Source organism: Hyaloscypha bicolor (genome assembly GCF_002865645.1).
Source record: "Hyaloscypha bicolor E unplaced genomic scaffold K444scaffold_206, whole genome shotgun sequence".
NCBI lineage: Eukaryota > Fungi > Ascomycota > Leotiomycetes > Helotiales > Hyaloscyphaceae > Hyaloscypha > Hyaloscypha bicolor.
In genome coordinates this window covers 206,122-228,162 of record NW_020194708.1, presented here as the reverse complement: position 1 = coordinate 228,162, position 22,041 = coordinate 206,122, and the positions used below count along the sequence as shown (strand labels likewise).

The 22,041-nt window shown below is 34.3% G+C and overlaps 4 protein-coding genes across 4 annotated transcripts; 3 read left to right on the top strand and 1 right to left on the bottom strand.

Annotated features, from left to right (window-relative positions):
• Positions 1-1,580: 1,580 nt before the first annotated feature.
• Positions 1,581-3,374, top strand: K444DRAFT_605768 (MFS general substrate transporter; the record flags this gene model as incomplete). Its single annotated transcript, XM_024878875.1, has 3 exons — positions 1,581-1,829; positions 1,899-2,132; positions 2,184-3,374. 3 exons carry the CDS (start codon positions 1,581-1,583, stop codon positions 3,297-3,299), a joined length of 1,599 nt encoding a protein of 532 aa, XP_024726037.1. The 3' UTR covers positions 3,300-3,374.
• Positions 3,375-13,284: 9,910 nt separating this feature from the next.
• On the top strand, positions 13,285-14,361 carry K444DRAFT_605764 (HET-domain-containing protein; the record flags this gene model as incomplete). The annotated part of the gene is made up of 1 exon (XM_024878874.1): positions 13,285-14,361. A coding segment is annotated over one exon (1,077 nt), but the record flags the coding sequence as incomplete, so codon positions are not given.
• Positions 14,362-16,610: 2,249 nt separating this feature from the next.
• Positions 16,611-17,555, top strand: K444DRAFT_301395 (uncharacterized protein). The gene is made up of 2 exons (XM_024871723.1): positions 16,611-17,151; positions 17,214-17,555. Exons 1-2 carry the CDS (start codon positions 16,860-16,862, stop codon positions 17,471-17,473), a joined length of 552 nt encoding a protein of 183 aa, XP_024726035.1. The 5' UTR covers positions 16,611-16,859; the 3' UTR covers positions 17,474-17,555.
• Positions 17,556-19,435: 1,880 nt separating this feature from the next.
• On the bottom strand, positions 19,436-20,858 carry K444DRAFT_623073 (uncharacterized protein). The gene has a single exon (XM_024882232.1). It carries the CDS (start codon positions 20,782-20,784, stop codon positions 19,492-19,494), a length of 1,293 nt encoding a protein of 430 aa, XP_024726034.1. The 5' UTR covers positions 20,785-20,858; the 3' UTR covers positions 19,436-19,491.
• Between the last annotated feature and the right edge of the window lie 1,183 nt (positions 20,859-22,041).

The window sequence follows — 22,041 nt, the reverse complement described above, 5'->3', positions numbered from 1 at the left end:
CTGGTTCCGAGAATTCCCCGCGAAAATGAAATCTATTTCATGGTCTTCATTCAAAGTTGGACAATGATCTTGATTTTGAGCAGACAAACAAGACTGCCATATTCTAATGATACTGAGATTTTCGAATTATTATCGGATAAATGTACCAGGGCTCTGAGAAAATTGGGAGGGCGAGCAAGGGAATTGCCCCTACTGGACTTTAGTACATTTAGTCCCGCTTCCTATATTCACCTCGAGAATGCTTTCGAAATTTGTGGATGGGCCAGCTCGCTTGAAAAGGAGTAAGCGCGCTTAAGTCATAAGTTGTGCCGAATGGATCAATTGTAGCTTCCTGATTGGAGGAAGCATTGTATATTTCCCAGACGCTGGAATGTGGGTACGATGAACATACAGAGTATCGAGTGGGAAGCCTCATGCGTTCTTCGACGAGGGACCTAAACTTCGATTGAGAAGACGTAAACCAACTATAGAACGCTAGAGAAATGGTAGATACTTCAGGCCAGTTGCAATGCTATGAAAGGCCGGGAAAGCGCCTCACAAATCCTTCCGCGCGAACATCATCCCAGTACATCCCGCGAGCATAGGGTAAATTTACTTCCTCTAGTTGCGGTGCATGCGTGGACTCCGCGACAGGAGTCGTGAAACGAAGCTTCAATCTTCAACATAATATTCTTCGGACCGTAGCGGCTCGGAAACTTCAACTCGGCCCTATCAAGATTTTCGGCGGATACACCCAGATACACTCGGGCACGTGCACAGCTCCCCCAGACACTCAGACTGCGTTTCGCAGAAACCAATGCGAACGGATGGAAGACTAGCTTCCCCTGCATTAGGGTGCAGAGCGCGAGGACTCGGTCTGTGCGAGCCCTGTGCCTATGTCGCCTCCGGAGCTGCTACTCCACCCTTAAATAAAAAGCAGCGTGACAAGGCTGGCACGGCCGTTTTGACGTTCACCGTACCCTGGCCGCGCTACGTTTTATTTAAGGGGGGAGAGTATGTAACACAGAGAAACGGATATCCCTAGCCGATACAGTAGCCCCCGAAGCCCACCAAACCATACTTGTTTCATGCGTGCGCTTGTAGCGAGGCAACTCCCTAGCGCTGATTCCCTACCCCGTAGCCTAACACATGAACCTTCACCAACCCCGGTCATTTCACTCGGCAAAACATTAACCATTTCCTACGAGAAGGTAATCGGACTTCCAAATTACGTTTCACAAACGAATGAAGTTAATTTAGTGTTTTTTACAACATATCATAGGAAAATAATGGAGAGAGGCAGGCACAGGCTGGGTGTGAAAGTCTAATAGAAAGTTTATCTTGCTTACTTCCTGGTCTGTGAAGCTTGGAACAGACCAGCCTTGCTATTATTTCCCGTTCATAATGCTGTAACCACTAGCATGAGGACCTGCATAGAGTTTTGTTCCGCTGAACGGGATAGGTACTCATGAAACAAAACCTTCTTGAACACGTACCCCGCCTACTTAGAAGTAGCCAGCCGTGGCCGATTCATATAAGACCAATCTAGAGAATCATCGTTCTTACCCACAATTTTCTGTGCGGAGAAACCAGGAAAGACCATGGCCGCTACCGCCTTATCTAAGCATGCCTCCTCTACCCTCTCGGGCAGCGTCTTCCTCATCACCTCTGACGGGCGGATTTTGAACCTTCCGATCCCTTCCAGATCTTCTCGAGACCCGCTGAACTGGGGTGCATGGAAACGGGCCTACGCATTCCTTGCGCTGATCGTCTTCTGGGTTGTCGCGTTCGTGATCATACAGGCTCCAAGCTTAATGTTCACCGAGTTATCAGAGGAATTTACAGCAGAAGTATGGACCTGACTTTCCAACCAACCCTATAAAAGGGCAATGAGCAAATTTTCACTAACGAGGTTTTAGGATATAAAACCATTTCGGCTTGACGTTCTAGTGTCAGCTCCTACGCTGCTTCTAGGGATTGGAGCTTTTATATGGATTCCACTGTCGCTGGCAGTAGGGAGAAGACCGGTATTCTTACTCTGCACTGGGATACTGACCGTGGCGACTATATGGGCTGGGGCTACCAAAAATTTCTACCAACTTTTGGTAGCAGTATGTCTACAGGGACTCGCGGCGGGGATTGTTACTAGTACAGTGAGTCGCTCATTCAGACCGATTAGCTGAATTATTCTAACGGGATGCAAGATATTTCTGATGGTTATTGACATCACCTTTATTCACCAGCGTCCTCAAGGCATCTCTGCCTTTTGGTCTCTCGGCGGCGGCGTATCCCTCGCCTGTCTCTCGTTAATCCCAGAAGTTGTCAGATTTGGTTCTACATGGCGTACTTTCTATAGACTTTGGACAATACCCTCTCTCGCCGCCTTCCTTCTGGCATTCTTCTTTTACCCGGAGACATATTTTCATCGCCCTGCTGTTGCATTCGATGGACATGTACTCATGCAGAGCGCAACGGAGAGAGTCGAGATCTATGAAGATTGGGAGGAGGTGCCTGGAGGAAAGGCTCTGCCGCAACTACCGGAAAATTCGAAATTGGCGGCGTCAATTAAGGAGCTGAGAGTCTGGGGGACTATCAACGGAGGGTGGAAGTCGATGTTGGCGTGTTATTCCCAGATTTTGATGTGTGTCTTTAATCCTCTGATCTTTTGGGTGACAATTGTCAATGCGGTTGCTTTCGGAGGCATGCTCTCAATAGGCATGACATATGCCACGCTTTTGGCCGCCCCTCCTTACTCTCTCCCCGTGGATGCTATCGCCCTCGTCAACATGAGCGCAGCTGTTGGCGCCCTTCTCGCCTGGCCAGCCTCAGGGATCATGATTTCGCGAATCTCTCGTCGACTCTCAATGCAAAGCGGAGGAGTCCGCCACGCAGAATATTATCTCCCAGCATTCGTTCTCCCGATTATTTGCGCGGCTGCAAGCGTCATACTCTATGGCTTGGCAGGGGAGCGTAGATGGCATTGGATCTGGATCTACATTGCCTATATGCTGAACGCTTTCAGCTTCGTTGGCCTAGGCACCGCTAATACGCTTTGGGTTACTGAAGCCTTTCCCCGCTGGGCGGCTGCTGCTCTAGCTATTGTTGGAGGTGGGAGCTATGTGATAAGTTTTGGCATTAGTTTTGCTATTCTACCATGGATTAAATCTCAGGGGTTTGCCCGTGCAAATATTGAGATTGGAGTGTTGACTTTAGTAGTTGGGCTTGTTTTGATTCCGGTAGCCTTTTGGGGGAAGAGTTTAAGGCAGTACATTCACGGACGATGGGCTATGAACGAAGGTGGTGCTTTAAGGCCGCAGTAGAGACAAAATTACATGCTTCAAGTAGCTAGATTCTCAGATCGAGTCTATCTCCAATCATCCTTTCGTAAAGGCGCGTTAATTCAATTATTTACAGATAAAAGAGAATTCAGGCACGTAGCTTGCTTAACCCTTGCCTGACCCAGGACAGAAGGGGGCCTCGGAGGCTGTCCCTAGATTTCTGCCGGCCCAGCAACCCTTCGTAGTTCTTGCAATACCAGTCCAGTGGCGTCGCTCTAGTTCATGCTGGCTACTGGCCTGCCTAATAGTTTTTCCCATTACACATTCATAACACGAACCTGGTAAGAAATAAGGCATAGGGTATAAATAATAAAAGGAATAAAATAAAGGAATTATAAGAGCTATTAATAACTTTATATTAAATTATTAAACTTAGGCTATATTATAAAACTAAATTATAACTTAATATTATAGTAATATAATATATAAGAAAAGGAAAAAGAAAAATATAATATAAATAATAAGAAATAAATATAATTAATATAATTATATAAGGCTAACTTATATATATAGTTTATAATTACTTTATAATAATTAATAAAAGATTTTATAAATAATAATAAAAGAACTTAATTAATAATAATTATATTAAATTTTATTTTATTTTATTTAATTTAATTTTAATTAATTTAATTTAAGTTTATTTAATTTTATTTAATTTTATAAAATAATAAATATTTTAATTTTATAAAATAATAAATATTTTAGTTTTTAATTAATATAATAAATATTACTATTAGTTTATTAATAGTATATAATATTATTATATAATATATATAAAATATAAATATATTAAGTTAATAAAGTAATTATTATTTAAAAGTAAGAATTATAAATTATAATATTAATATATAATTCCTAAATTTATTAAGCCTAATAGAAACTAGTTTACTTATTAAATTATATAATTAGTTATATAACTAGAAGTTCATAATATAGCTATTTAGATAATTATAATAGGTTTTAATATAAAATTAGTTAAAAGGCCTTTAAAGGCCTTATTTTAAATATTATTTAATATTATATTAAAGAAATTAATATTTTAAAATAAAAATTAATATATAATTTTAATAATAATTTATATATAATAAATACTAATTAATAATTAATTTAGTAAGAATAATATATTTAAAGAATAAAAAAATATTTTATATTATTAAAACTTTAAATTACAAGTTTTTTTTAAAAATAAAATAAAATAATTTATTCTAATAAAAGATTATATTTTTAAAAATATAAACTTTAAACCTATAGATATTTTTATTTATAAATCTAATAATATATATAAGAAAATAATAATATTTTATTAATATAAAAAAAAGAAATACTATTTTAATATTACTAATAATTCAAATATATTTAAACTTAAATAAGAATATTTAAATATAATAGTTTATAATATAATTCCTAAATCGGAAAATAATTATTCTTTATTAGTTTTTCTTATTATATTTTCTAAAGCTATTATAAATATAAATAAAAAAAGAATCTAGCTTATAATTAATTATATAAAACTTATTAAAAATAGTAAATCTAAGGAAAATAATATTAACTAGCTCATAAAAAGTTTAGAAAAATAATTTATTACTATTATAATTTAAAAGAACCTATAAAAATAACTTAATATAACTATTATTATAATTCGAGAAAATATTCGTAATTTATTTATATAATCTAGCTAACTATAATAGAAGTAATAATATTAATAGTCTAGTAAATATAATTCGGGTTTTTAGAGAAAATATACTAGAAGTTATAATAAAGATTATAGAAAATATTATAGTAGCTATAATAATTAAATTAGAATAAATAAAGAATTTAGATAATTATATTTTAAAAAAAGTTAATCTTAAATATAATTAGAGAATATTATTTAAGTTAATATAGTCTATAATATAAATCCAGAATTAAAAGAACGAATTTATTATAAATATTATAATAGAAATAAAAATAATAATATTAATTTAGAATATATTTATATTTTTTAATTTTATTATTTATTAATAAAAGAACTTATAAATTATAGATATATTTACTAGTTTAATAAAAGATAATATAAAGAGCTATTTAAGCCTAGATAAGAAAGTATTTCCTTTTTTCTTATTAGTAAATACTAGTAATTTAACTAAATTATTTCCCAAATCCGAGAAAAAGAATCTAATTATAATTTAAAAATATAATTTAAGAATATTTAGAAAATAATAAGAAATATTTAGTTTATTAAGTAGGAAAGAGATAAGAGAACTAGCTAACCGGAATTTGTATATAGAAATAAATAAGTTATATTTAGGGAATCTAAATAGCTATTTTGCTTTAAAGGAAATTATATTAAAATTACTAATATTTCAGGTTCTAGAATTAATAAATAATATTAAAATTTGATTATAAATAATATTTCTATTAATACTATAACGGGTTTTTTATTAAAGAAAAAAAAAGAAATAAAAATAACTAAAACGGTTTTCTAAAAGCAAACTAAAATAAAAGAAAAGCTATTTTATATAAGAAACCAGAAAAATACTACTTTAAGAAATAATAAATAAAGAAATAGCCTAGCTAAAGAAACAAATATTAATATATCCGGAAATAAATAGAATAAATTAGAAATTTAATATATTTTTAATTATAATAAATATAAGACTTTTAAAATTCATAATATTCTAATAAAATTATTAAAAAAAGTAATTATTTTATTTCTAAAAACTTAAAAAGAAATAAAAATACTTATTAATACTTTAAAAATACTAGATTTAGTTATTATATTTTAAAACTAGTAAATTAAAAATAATACTTTTTATTTTATTATTTTATAAATAGAAAATATTATTATATTAAATATAGTTAGATATATAAAGAAATCTATAGAGCTAATAGCTATAGCTTATATAATAAATAGAATATTTAAAGAATTAGAAATACTAGCTTAGATATTTAATACTAATAGAATTATTTAATTTAAAAATAATAGTATTAATATTTGAATATTACTAGCTTATAAATATATTATTATTAGTTTACTAGTAATATATAATACTATTATATAAGCGTGAAATACTAGTTATATTAAATTAATAAAGTTATTATTATTTAGAAATAAGAAATATAATATTATAATATTAATATATAATTTTTAAATTTATTAAATCTAATAAAATCTAGTCTACTTATTAAGTTATTTATATAATATAAGATTATATAACTATTATTTATATTCTATTACTTCTAGTTATTTCTAGGTTATATAACTATAATTATACTAATACTAGAATTTTTCTTTTAATTATATATAAATTTCCTAATTCGGTCTAGTATTAGATTTCCTAAATATTCTATATATTTATATTATTTTTAAGATTTTAATTATATACTAAAGGCTATAGCCTTTTATATATAACTTCTTTTCTTATAATATTTTCTTATTTTATATATTTATTTTCTATTTTATTTATATTTAATTTATTTCTTTATATCTAATTATATTATATTTATATTAATTAGATATTTAAAGGCATTTATTAACTTTAATTTTATTATAGAATTAATAGAATTTAATTCTTTTTTAATTTATTTAATTTCTATAATCTTTTATTATTTATATATCTAATAAAATATATTATATTAATTATTAGATATTTCTTTTAAATAATACCTAATTTAATAATGCATTTATATAATAATTTTGAATTCGTATAAATTACTAATAATAGTTTTATTTCTAGTATTCTATTAATTATAGATTTAATTAAAGCGCCTATATTAAAGCTATAAACTATATTATAAAGTTCTAAAACTAGAATACTTCTAGTAATTCTCTTATATTTAATAGAGAACTAGTAAATAATATTAATATATCTAGTTCTATTTACTAGAACTAGAATATATCTAATTTAGAAAAAGAGATTTCTATTATTTATAAATAAAGTATTTATAAAAATAATTAAATATAAAAACTCTTTTATTAGCTTTATAAATCTTAGTTCTCTAATAATATTCTTAATATACTATTAAATATATTTATTTAATGCTTTTATATTAGTTTTCGAGAATTTAATAGCTTAAATAATAATTAATAAATTATATAAAGCTTCTAATTAATAAACTAATATAATATATATTTCTCTAATATATTAGATAATATATTAATTCTTAATAGAAAGATCTTAATAAATAGTACTTCTATTATTTATAATAGTAGTATTTTTTATAGAAATAGTTTAAAGATTTTTATATTAGTATTTCTATATAAAAGTAATTCTAGTAATATTTATATAAATAATATTTTTCTTAAACTTGAGATTATAATTAAAAGAAAAGTATTTATATTTCTTAGCTAAGAACTTAGCCTTTTAAAGCTTTAATTACTTTGTCTTTATAAAATTATTAGTTCTAATAAATAAGATATTATTAGTTTAAAGGCTAATAATTCCAAAGAATTATTTATTATAAAAAAAATAAAAGTTATAAATTAATTATTTTATAGAAAGCTTATTAATATAATAAGAATAGTAAATCTTAAACTAGTTGTTTTTAGCTTCTAGTATATTATATAATAGTTTTATAACTTTTAGAATAGAATTATTTTTTAGATTTAGCTTTTTAATAAGCTTATAAAATAACTTAATATATAAATTATAATTAAATAAAATAATTAATTAGATATAAGCTTATAAGATATTATATAAATATAATTCTATAGTATTTATTATTATAGTAATAATATTAAGGATAATTCTTTAGCTAATATATTAATATTATATATTTCTTACTATTATTATAAGTTTAGATAACTAGTCTTAACTTTTTAAACTCTTTTTCTATATTCTTATTCTTAATTTTATTAATAGAACTATTAATCTAATTCTTATAAAAAGTAGCTCTTTTAATAGCCCTTATTTTATATTATATAAAATTAGTTTAATAGTTTTAGCTTATATATTTATATTAGGTTATTAAATACCTTTAGCCTTTATTTAAATAAAATTCCTTTTAAAGAATATATTTTTAATAAGTTATCTCTTAGACTGCTTTCTTTTAGTAAGCTTAGCTAGTATTATATATAACCGGCCCTTTAAAGTATAATTAATTCTCCTAGTAAAATTCAAGAATTTAGAAATTCTTACTTTAAATCTATATAATATTAGAATATAACTATTAAATTTAAAAAGGAAAAGAAGATTTAAAGCCCTTACTAAATCTCTATAAATTCCTTTTATTAGATTTCTTAATAAAGGGCTAATACTAAAAATCAGAGTTATATATTATTTGAATATTAAAAATCGACTTTTTAGTATATTTTAATAATAATTCTATTAAAACTTATATTTACTTTAATACTATATAACTTTATAATACCTTAATTAAATCTTAAGAAAAGAACTAGATCTAATACTCCTGCTATTTTTCTATTAATTCCCCTTATTAGCTTTCTTAATAAAGTACTATTATAAAAAAACAGAGTTATATACTATTTAAGTCTCAAAATTATACTAGCGGCCGCATTTATAGCCCGTATAAGAATTAGTATATAACTCATATACTAGTAAAAAATTATTCGGAATATTTATTAGCCTTGGAAATAGATTCTAGATATATAATTATAGAACTATAGCCCTAAAATAATAGTTTATTTCTTAAATAAGATATCGGGAATTTTTATTTTTTATAGAATTTAGTAAAAATAAAAAATAAAAAGTAAAAATTCTTTTTAATTAAATATAATAGTATATTTCTATTAGTATTCTCGATTTCGAAAAGTTTTCTAAAAACAGATATATATAATATTAGATAAAATATAAATTATAAAAATAATTATTTATATTAAAGTTTATATATTATTATTTCTTATAGATTTTAATAGAAATAAAAAGTAAAGATTTTTCTTACTTTCTTTAATTAAAAGTAATACTATATTTCTAATTATTTATTTTATAATAGTTTCTAAAAATAAATATATAAATAATATAAGTTATTTATTAATATAAGTTTAAATATTCTTAGTTATTTATATTTAAAATAACTAGCTATTTGGATTAGCTTATAATTCTAGTACCTATAATTATTAGGCCTTAATAAGCTATTATATTATTATTTTTTATTAAGGCTAGTACTTTTTTAATTAATAAAATAATAGAATTAATATATTATTCTGGATTCTAATTAAGCTTTAGACTAAAGAAATAGTCTGGCCTTAAGCCTATATATATATTTATATATAAATACTTTATTATTTTATTAAATATAGAGAAGTTCGGATTAGTTATTATATTCGAGAATAAAGAATTATTTATAGTTTAATTTATTTTTTAAAAAAAGAGTTTTATATTTATTATAATAAAAGATTTATATATAACGGGTTTTAATATTAGTTTAACTAATATTTCCTTTAGTAAATAAGGTTTATAATTTTATATAAATTTATTATAACTAGAAGACTTAAGTTTCTGGCTTATAATACCTAAATAGAAGTTAGTTATAATCTAATAATAATATTTCAAGAAATAGGTCTGTTTTTATTTATTTTATTAGAATACTTTAAAGTATTATATATTAGTTATATATTGCTTTTACTTATTAAGCTTGTTTTATTTATCTAAAGATATAATCTTTTTAAATAATATATTAAATAATTATAGATAATACTTTATTCTAGAGAATTAATAATATATTTAATTAGATAAAGAACTATTATTTAAAAACTATTACTATTATATCTATTTCTAGCTTAGTAATATATATATATATATAAATAGCTTAAAGTACCTTAATTTAATTTATTACTAATTGCTTTTCCGGAAAAGTCTTATAATATAAATAAAGCTAGGTTTTTATTAATAGATATTAATAAGAGTCTTTATTTGAAGTATTTTATATAGTAGAATTACGGGCTTATAACTATTTGTTTTTCTGAATAATAATTATAAATAAAATAAAACTAGATATTTATTTATAAATATTAATAAAGGTTTATTCTATAAGTATTCTAGATATTATTATTTATAATACTTGAATATAATTCTAATATTACTAATTCTATAATATAGTATTTACGGCTTTAGGTATTCTAATAATAAATCCTATATATTAGTTATTAGATAAAAATTCATTTTAATAAGAATTAATAGAATTAATAATTAGCCGGAATTATTATTAATAATTTTATTAGCCAGAATTATTAATAAGAATTCTAATAAAAGTATTAATAACTTTCTTATTAGTCAAATTTATTAATAAGCTATTAATAAAACATTTAATAATATAGCTAAGATTTATTAGTTATTCTTATATCTATAATTCTAATTAGTTATAAAATTAGGAATCTAAATAAATGCCTTTTTATAATATTTACTTATCCTAAATATTTTATAAAGCCGCGAGTTATTTAGAATAAATATTATAAAATAGTATTTATTTAAATTTAAAAAAAAGACTTCCTTAGATTCTTTTTTATAGAAATATAGTTTGAGAATAAAATAGACTATAATAAGAAAAAGTATAGCTTATAGCTTATTTATATTCTTATAGAAGTAAAGTACTAATTTATAAAATAAGTAAAGCCTTAAAAGTTTATAATTAGTAAATTATTATATAATATTTAAAAATTAAAATAAGTAAATAATAACTTAAATTTAGGCTAGACTTATTACTAAAAAGGAATATTTAATATATATTTGAATTCTGTTTTATTTAATTAGAATCTTAATTATAATTAACTAAAGAAATAATAAAAATAATTAAAAAAATAATAAAGGTAAAAAAAAAGTAAATATAAAGAATAAGAAATTTTAATAGAATAAACTCGCTTAAATTATAATAACTATTTCTAAGTTTATTAGCCAAAATTATTTATATAAGCCTTTTTATTAAAAACTTATTAAAAATCCTAACTTTAATATAATATTTACTTTTCTAATTTTATTTCTATATTATTTTAATACTTTTTAGCTTTATATTTGAAATAGGCAAGATAACTAAATCAGGTAATAGTTATATTTAAACCCGTTTATAATCTCAATTACTAGTTATAATACTAATTTATTTACTAGTAAATTAATTATGAAATAATTATATTAATATAAGAACTCTTTAATATACTAATTTATCTATTTATAGAGCTTAAGCCGGACCTAATATTACTTATATAAATAGTTAAATATAGCTGCCGGATATATAATATAATAATATTTCATATATAAATAAAGTAGTATACTATAATACTTATTCAATATAATTAAATAATTTAATATTTGGGGAATAGAATCTATCTAAATGAGTTATTTATTTATTATATTAGTTATATATATATTAATGGGTTTAGTATGATTTTATAAGAATTGTAATTAATAGAAGTAGTAATTAATACTAAAGTTCTATACTTGCAGATTTTATAATTACTGTATTATATAAAAAAAAAGGAATTAAAAGTCAGTTCTATAATTTTTACAAGGAATAATATTAGGCCGCCTCGGCTTTACTAGTACTAGGCAGCAGATCCAGGCTCGGTAAAAATATCTAAATTTCCGGTATTAATATATATTAATGCCAGAATTATAAGGTATTAATAGTATTAATAGTAGTATTAATTCCCTGAACCTAATTTTCCCCTTTAATTATAATTAACTTTCGAACTACTAGTCTTATAAGAAAACTTTTAGTAATATAAATATTCTTCTTAATTTAGGCTTTCTATCTAACTATTTATCTTATACTTTAGACTAAAACTAATCTCAATGCAGCTATTTTAAGTAAAAATGAGCTTTTGGGATTTTCGTAAGGCTCGCTTATATATTTAGTGCCTTGATAAGAAATATGAATACGGGGCTTAATTCTTCAAATATGAGAAGTATTTTAAATTTTAAATATTATTAAATCTTATTAATAATAGTAAATAAATTTTTTAATAGAAAGACTAGAAATAAAAGGAATTATATATGAATATATTCTTATATAAATAAAATAATAAAATAAAGAGATAATTTTTTAGGGGTAAGAATTAATAAGGTATTAATACGTATCGATTCTTATGATACCTGAAAAATACCTAATACTATCAATACCGGTATCGATGCCTCAGGTATTTTTGCCGAGCCTGAGCAGACCCGACTAGTATTAGCGTTTTGTATTTTTAGTTAACTGACTCTTTGTTCAGGCATCCTAATTTATAAACCTTGGTAATATGCAAGCCACAACCCGGACAAGGTAATCGATTTTTATGCAACGCCTGCCCTGGGTTAGCCTCACCCCTTAATATTAATCTAATTTAAACCAGCTATGTAGCCTGTCGTCTACTCCTTTCTTTTCTATAATTCGCTCTTCGATCTCGGCGTATTAAGCAATCCTACAATCCATCTATCCTGACAACAGGAAGTAAATGCATCGCGATGTCGGAATATAATGAAGAAGCTGCCCATTTTCGATCTTTTGCCTCGGCATTCGAGGCTGCGATCATGAAGAAACGAAAGGCCGAAGTTGAGGAAGAAGGAGCGGGAGAAGAAGAAATAGAAGAGAAAGGTCCACCGCTATGCAGATTTTGCGCAGGATTTGACTATGACATGTTAGTTTCTAAGAAAGGCTACGTTCACCATGCAACCTTCGCAGCTCTCGAGTTTTCAGCAGCCCAAAATTGTCAAATCTGCTCTCTCGTAGTAGATTCAACAAAGAACCGGAGACTTGATAGCAAAGGATTTCAAGATCATCTCATACGATGTATCTACACCCCGTCTCTGCAGAGTTTCGAATGGTTTGGAATTGCGCCTTCTCGCTCTCAGGATTGGGAATATGTTCCATTCAGTACACCGACTTCCGATATTATTAAATTTGCTGAGTTCGTCATTTGTACGACTTCTGGTATTTTCTCTCTTTACTTTGTTAGCATCTATTGCTAATAGAAAACTTAGATGACCCTCTTGGCAACATAATTACCCCGCGCCGAAAGAGGCAAAAGGTGTTCTCCAAGAAAAGCCTCCAAGAAATGAAAAACTGGCTAGATATATGCAAACGAAATCACAAACGCTGTCCTACCATTCAAATTCATCCCTTACCCACTCGAGTCATTGATGTTGGATCGGCGTCAAAGGCTCCTCGTCTGGTGGTGGAAAATGGAAAACCTGCGATGTGGGTTGCTTTGAGTCACTGCTGGGGGACTGCCCAGCCGCTCATAACAGAAACGAGCAATGTAGAGAACCATTGCCGAGAAATCGCACTCTCGAAAATGCCACGGACATTCAGGGACGCAATTTTTGTTACCCGAGCCTTGGGCATACGATATATCTGGATTGACTCCCTCTGCATTCTGCAAGACTCCAAGAAAGATTGGTTGAGCGAGTCTGCTAGGATGGAAGATGTATACCGGAATGCTGTTCTGACCATTTCTGCCGATGCTGCACCCAATAGCTCCACTGGTTTGGTTCACTTCTCACCGAAAGACGAATATCCTGACCATATTATTGCAACCACTACTTGCTACAGTTCTCGTCATGGGGTTTGCGGCAAAATATATTTTAGAGGCATTCAACATAAGCTGCCTGAACAAGCTCGAGGTCCGCTAAGTAGCCGGGGCTGGACGTTGCAAGAGGAAATTCTGAGCCCTAGGATATTGCACTTCACCCAGCAGTCTACTTTCTGGAGATGTGTTGAAGGGCGGACCGATGAGGGGTGTCTGCTCTCTGAAAGCCCGCACTTTGAAAACTGGTTCAACGCGATCTACCCCGACAACGGACTGGACTCTTACCATAGAGCAACTAACCCCCTACCTAGGGGTTGTTGGTTCCAGCGATCATATTCCTACAACAATATCATGGAATACTGGTATTTTTCGGTTCTAGATCCTTATATCTCTCGAAGGCTGACATATGAGACCGACAAGTTTATTGCAATTGGGGGCATCGCGAGGGTCCTGCAGCCTCATATTGACAGCAAGTATAAGGCGGGACTGTGGGTAGACGACATACATAGAGGACTTCTCTGGATCCCAAACGAGGAAGGGCACACGCAAGGTGCTACAAGATACGAGCATTTCGTGGCTCCATCTTGGAGTTGGGCGAGTCTCGGTTTCGAAAAGTCCCAGAGCCAGACTACAAAGAAATTCCTCTACGAAGACCTCCGGGACTGGAGTATTACACCACTTGGTCACATTAAGGAGGTCAGTGTCGACAATGTAAACGAGGACCCTTTCGGTCAAGTTGTATCTGGGAAAATCGTCATTCAGGGCCAATGTTGTGCAGTTTGTACCTGCACTGTTCAAGTAGCCTTTTTCGACGAGCGCATTTCCCAGTACGAAGATGATTCGGCAGAATACGAAGAATACGAAGAGTACGACCGCAGTATCGGATGGGGCATTGACGAGAGTCTCGAACATAGAGATTCTCCACACTGGAGAGATTATTTCTGGAACTATTCCACAGTCAATAATGCCTCAGCTAATGGATTTAACCAGCTGAGAATAGAGAAGGTCGGAGAAGAACTGTGCAAGAATGATACTGGGGTTGAACATTCAGAGGTGCTCTATCTGAAAATTGCGAGGTTAACATATCCAAGATGCAATACGATTATTGCCGGCTTGATCCTTAAGGAGACCAGAAATGAGAAAGATGATGTTCTTTATACAAGGGTAGGGCGTGTGTTGATGACGGAGAAAAGTATAGCAGTAATAGACGCTGGAATAGATGTATATAAAGACACAACATCCTGGCCGGAGCGGATAGTAACTATTATTTAAAGCTTCATGCAGCCATCGCACTTACAAGAATCGCGTCCATCAGTGAGAATGTGCTGGCTAAGTTGACAAGATGAGGTGACTCGTGTGTCACCTAGAAGCAGTTTGCGCTGTGATCGACATGATTAGCAATCAAAATTTGCTTTCAAAGGTACCGTTTCGCCCTCGCGTTGACGGTGAAGTGTGGAGAATCGGCGACATATTCTGTGGGATGTGGTAAAGCGAACACCAGTTTTGTGGCTGGCTGGCATGCAGACCGTGTTGCTACTTCTCAACACTAGTGGGGTTCTAGATCGTATCACGAATGCAGGCCAACGAACATCAAGATCAGCCAGCCATGGAGCGTTTAACAATCGATAATTTGCAAATATGCGTCTAGTAGTCTGAGCTAGGCGGACTAGAGCCATGAAAGCATAGCGTGGCATAGAGCTCCAAAGAGTCGTCGGAAGCCGCGGCTCTTGCCGACTAAATGGGGGCTAGCTGAACCTTATTAGGAACTCAGCTAATGCAAGCCGCCTCGTGAATCCGGAAGGGTACGTAGGGTCTCGAGTCAATGTGGATGATGTGGGGTATGATGGACAGCTGACATGCAATTAAGGTTTGGTTGTAGACAATGGTGCAACCCACTCGTTCTTTTTACTGCAGTACATATTTCAAGACAGCGACACACGCTTTTGACGAATCCGTTGGGTTACTTTCCATGCTTCTGACCCTCGACCTATACGATTCATTATCATATTTACATTGACATCTGCAACTAGAGTCTCGAACTGTTGATACAATCCATCTTTTCCTTCAGAGCTTGATCAAACGAAACACAGCCTGCCTACAAACATTCCGCCCCCGCTTTGAAATAGACGGCATTCCGATCGCAGAGCACTTTCCTTCATCAGAAAGTCAAGGGGTAACGGAGACGACAACCCTCGTACAACTACTGGCAGCAAGCAAGTTTCCAGACCAGGTCCAAGCATGGGCAACCAAGACTGGAGCGGGTACCCCGGATTATGTAACGGGACTTGCCAAAGACAACCCCCTTTCTAAGAACGCCAAGGGTAAGTGAGAATGTTTGAACACGTGCCCAACTCTCGATTGTGAAGGCTAAAGTCAGACTTGCTAGGGGTGCCAATCGTCATAATCAGTTGCGACAAGACTCCAAAGTCAATTGAAATTGCCGGTTGGAAGGCTCTGAATCCCTTAAAATGGCAGTACACAATCCCGGCTTCAAATCCCACCAAAGTGGTTAACGTTCGTGTCATGCCTCGCGATCAACTGGAGTTTCAAGCCATGATTGGCTCATGCATCCAATGTATAACTATATACAATGCTGACGAACAGGAGGCCAATCTAGCGGGCCGATTTCGTATAGACGCTGGCCGCCTCACACTGGGCCTGCTTTTCCGTCATAAGAGTATAGGGTTGTGGGCCGTACTGGTTGCACATGCCTTCACATATGATATGGTGAAGGTGTAAGACTTCACCTCCTATCCATTGCCGCCTGGTCGGTGAACTGGAACCTGCTAGGGCTGCTGCTAACTTGATTCAGTGCCGTAAATGACAGCCTCAAGAACGCAGTCCTAGCTTGCAAACCCCAGGGCATGAGCAGTCAATGCGCTGCGTGTCTGGGCTCTAATTGCGCCCAGTGCGACATGAGGCTCTTCAAAATTTTGGCAAAGGGGAAGGATTCGATATATCGTGCAGTTTCCATCCGCTGCATGATTTAGGCATTGCCAAAATCTCCGATGTTGTGGGTTTGAACTCGCAGGTGGGACATCTGAACGTCCTGGGATTTGCTCACTCCTTGGTTCAGGCCCTTACGATGCCATACAGAAATAATGAAACGAGCAACGCTGACCAGAGTAGGAGATGTCGATGCGGATAGTCCGAAGTATGTCAATCTAAAAGCCATGAAATTGAAGGGCGTGGGTAAAAAGTGCGCTACATTTCGATTCATGCAGCAGCTGATGCTCCGCGAAACGCCCGCCATTATGTTTAAAAAGGGATTTAAGAGTGATTGGACATGGGGGTTCCTGTGGGGGGTCAGCGAGAGGCAGGTCCAAATCATATCTCCGTATACTGGTACGGCCTTGTTGAGTGAACCTGGTGACTGCGGGGCTACGTGGTTTGGTAAGTAGCACACCTTGAACGCTTAAAGACGAACAAGCTGTACTGACACGGGGCCCGAATAGTGATCGATCCCGATGAGTGTACAGGCCAAAACGGCGAAAAGTATCTGGCGGCTTTACCTGTTGGCTGTCACTTTGGTAAGCCAGACGCCGGGTACACAGATAATAACGGCAGAACCTACGACCTCGCGCTGGGTGAACCACACTGGAGAGCATTTGGCGATGTTTACTACAAGATAAACGAGACCGTTCAGAAAATTAGCGGAATGAAGAAAGAGGACATAAGAATCAATATGGCTGACTCGTTCAGCCCTATCGTATAGTTATTAAGATATGGCGGTTGGAGAGATAGGGGGGTATTTGTTGTATGTGCAAAACTTTAAAACCCTGAGCCCCAAAGGCTCTGACGGTTATTCCTAAATTAAATAAACTACTTTCAGATTTCTCTAGCGTCCGAGCGCTTCGAAGGATAGGGGCATTATGGATTTAAAACTATGTTCAAATACACAAAGGGTGTGTAGGCGGCTTATTAGGTTACCGAAGCGACTGCAACCCCCAAACTAAGCACAGGGAATTGATTGTCGCTCTTAGTGTTTATCTACCAGAAGCGGATAGCACAGAAGTCGCGTCCGTATCGTCGTTAACAGAGTTTCTGGTGAGGCAGGCCCATGCAAGTAACGAACGTCGCTATTACCACCCTGTCACGTTACACACCCATTTAGAGGACATAGGGATATCGGCGCAAAATTGCAGAATGAGTATGACGATAAACGGCGAGGGCATTTAAGGGGAAGGTAATGGGTACGAATCGTTTCAATGAGTAAAGGCCCGGTTTGTAGCGCAAGGAATAACAAACCAATTCTATACTATCTTTGCCATCGTCTCACGGTGCCGTATCGTTGTCTGCAAGGAATACGGCATAGACGTAGTAGAAGCCCAAATAACAGTTGAGCTGAAGAAAAGGCTATAGAGGTAGGTTGTTCCGCTGTTCCATCCAAGGGTAAACTTGCACTTTGCTGATACCATAATGGTTGTAGTATTGACAGCAATGGGTACAATTGGAATTAGTTTCTCCCACGATAGAGTGTGAAATCGTCAATTCAGCGACTGTTAAGAGCATGTACGTAAGATTAGTGGAAGTTGGGCTGTTTAGATTTAAGCCTTGTGTTGAGGAGTATATCGACGTGTAATAAATATGTTTAAGAGGGATATTTCGATGTGAATGCTCTAGAAAGCGAATAATAGAGAGATCGAGTTCTTGAGTTTGTTCTGGCCAACGATATTCAAAATTTGAACCCCCAAATCAATCAATTTCCATTATAACCATATCCATATATACACCTTTCCTTTCCCCCCTCTCGTCTCACAGCAATCTGCACGTCTAAACATCACCTTACCCAATACATATTATACACCTTTCCTTCCCCCTCCCCCTTATTCGACGACCAACAGCACACCATACGCCTTCCCCAACTATCCACCAGCATCCCATCTCTGCCTCCGTTCTGTCCAGCCCTTGATCTTCTTCGCGTCCAGCTTCATTGTGAACTTCTGGGAACGGCAGCCACCGCTCATGAGATATGCTTCCAATTATTGGTCCCAAGCCCTGTAAATCCACCCATTTGTGATTTTTATAAAGACCAAGCTTCAGAGAAAGGTGTTGTTGACTCAATGTAATTGGGGTTGGTCGCTCTTCGCGATTTCGAGAGCTAGGAGGAGGAAAGCCACGAAGATTGGGAGCAGTTGAAAGAGGTTCTGGATTCTTGTAGGTTTCGACTCTTTCGAGGAGTTGCGCGATGATATGGCAGATTTTGACTCGCGTTCAAAGTGTCAATTCGCAATCAACGGTTATCCCTTTTGTCCAACAGCGCACAAACGACCTCGCAGATGCGTCCTAAAGTGTTCCGCTATTTCCTCTCAAGACCCCGGTTCTCGTGTGAACCTCTAACCCTCCTCAACTTACCAGCCTAATGCTTCGCTGCTGTCTAGCGTTTCACCCCAGAAAAGCGGCTTTATCAGCCGCCGCTCGGCCAATTCGTGTGCGTCTTTTAGTGTTTCGGCGAAGCACTACTATAAAATAAATGATAGGGATTATCCCGCTAATAGCAGCCTCAATCTAGATCATGTCTATGCAGAATCCGTGTGTTTTAAGTCGCGTGGTGTCTTTTCTTAGTCAAACTTTCTGAGAGAGAGACATATTACGAAGTACGAGGTGTGGAAATTCGGATGGCATGACTTGGACATACTATGTTTGAGTACGAGTACCCCGCCAAAAGACGAGGTACAGCAACCTCTAATTAAAGAAACTTGTTCTACTTCAAATTAGATATTCGCTTGTCATTCAGTCATCTTTTCGTTTCAAGGGTATCTCTACACTCAATTGGGAAGTAACTTCTGCGTTCTCGTGATCGGGTAATGCGGCTCTGGTTGAGTTGACTTCCGGATCTGGAACAGGAGCAACAAGCTCCTCAATTGGAGCGTCCCTCTCCTCAGTATAATTATCCTCCTCTTCAGCTTCTTCAGAAACCTCACAAAATCCCTCCGTTCTATCACAGCACTCGGTATAAGCAGGAGCAGCTTCTCCAAACCCAGCCACTCTTTCGAAAATACTCTTTCTAAACTGCTCCAACTCTTGTCTTGAATCTTCCACCTGCCTCGCAGTTCCCTTAATATTCTCAAGCGACTTCTCTTCCCTTTGCTTCGTCAGGGTAGCAAGTCTCTCAAGCGCCTCCTCGGCTTTCGACAAGCTCGCCAGAGCAGATGCAACTGCTGCCACGATCTTCTCGCGAGTGAACGCCGTATCGACGACTGACTTCGAAGCCTTGAGATAAGAATACGCCTCCACCTTCACAGCGACCATCTCCAAGAAAGGAGCAAGATATTCTTCAATTCGACCCGTCGAGTTGATCGCATCTATGATCAGTTCGTTTCCCCGGCGCAGGCGAGCAAAAGCATCATCCAAGAAGAAGACACTATCCACAGCCTTCTGATCCGCATTCCTCAAAGCAATCTTAGCTTGCTTGACATGTCCCTGTGAAACTGCCAAAATCCTCCTAACCTGTCTTGCTGATCGAATCGCTTCTTTGATGGTCTCATTCTTCCTCCTCGCTGCGTAAAATCTATGCTCCCTCTCATCCTCTCTCGGAAATCCCGGCGTCGGGCCAGCAAATAACCGCTCATACAACTCATCAATCCTTGCATGTGTCTTCGCATGTTCTTGCACTTCCCTCTCCAGTAGTTCCTGTTTCTCAACAGCCTCGTTATAATCTCGCTGCAACAACAACCTTCTCTTCTCAGCTTTACTTTGCTCATTCAGCAGATCGAAGTATTCTCTCTCTTCTTTCATGGCCTTGGCGTCAAATTTCGCGAGCATGTTTGTTGCACGATAGATAAAGCGGCGAGTGGTGGAGTCGCGGAGTTTCCTGTGGCGTTTGAACTTGGAGTCGACATCGTCTTTGAGCTTTTGCAGGATCACGGTGTGCTCTGATAAGTTTGCTTTTAAGGCTGTGAGGTGTTTTTCGTGGCCGACGAGAAGACTGGGTGCTGTGCTTGTTGAGGAGAGTTTTACGAGGAGGGAGGAATTCTCGGAGGCGCAATCGAGGATTGCTGCTTTGATGTCGGCTTCGTTGGTCATTGTATGTACTTGGATAATATCGCGATTGAGGTGGGTATCAATACAAAAGTATGTATTTTCAAAATCAACTCAAGCTGATGGAGCAATTGAAGACATTAAAATACAAATAATAATAAAAATCTAATCGGAGGTCGCGGAACCAAGATGTATTCGTGTGTGTGTCACTTTGTGGCTATGCCCCTGATTTGGAATCATCCCGTCAGCTTATGTTACCTTACACGAAGCCCTACCTTGAACTCAATCACGTGCTGTGCTTTCCCCGAACTGGCGTTAGTCAGCCCAACACCCCTCCTTTCCACACTTGAACAATTACTGCAGCCAAGGAAATCTTCATCTATAGCCCTCTTCTTTATGTCCATGCTTCCTGGCGTTGCTTCGGTCCTGTGTCTCATGTAGGCTATGCTAGCAATTCTTGCACAGGAATCTATCCGCAACCTCAACCACTAGTTGTGGGGCAGATCCATCCAGCGGTAATAAGACTGTCGAATAATCGTACATATATAGGAACTCTTTAAACAATCTACCTACTTGCGAGGCTGAAGCTGAATCTCATGTTTTCCGTGCAAGTGGTTGGAAATGGCTGTTGGGCTCAAAGAGTAACAATGGGCGTGGTCGCTCGTGCAACTTAGCAAGCTATAACGCTCGTGAGCCAGATCAAATGCCTCAATATTTGGGGATAGCCTCTGCTGGGGTAGGTTATTCGTCTACTATGCTGGCTGGAAACAGTTGATTTATTGAGATATTTACACATCCTTTGTTCTCTGCTTCTTCTGCCTCTGTCGTCTCACCAAAATGCAATGCATCGAACCTCAAAGCTTTTTTTTATGCTCAATATTGCCTACTCTAATTAATTCAGGGCTTGCATGAAAAACTCCAAAGGGCCTGCCCTCCTGTTTTGCGTGGCTATCAAAAAACTGCAGAATCAATACCTCGTCAGGTTGCTGATCCTTGAGCCAATACCATTTTTGTCATTCGGATTGTTCTCTACTGAGGTTGTATGTGTTCGAAAGATACGGCCCGTTAATACCAGGCCGCTTCAAGCCATTCTCAAGAATACTTTGCTCGTTAATACTGCTTGGATCACATATGGCGAGTGGATCCCTAGCCACGGGCTTCAAAGGTCTCCAGATACTGTATATAGCGTAGCGCCGACCCTCGTATCTTCCATCCTCTGGAATTTGGTCCTCGGCAGTAATAATATCTTCGGCCTCGAACCTTATGTCGCGGCGGCCGTATTGCGTAACGACATTTCTGATT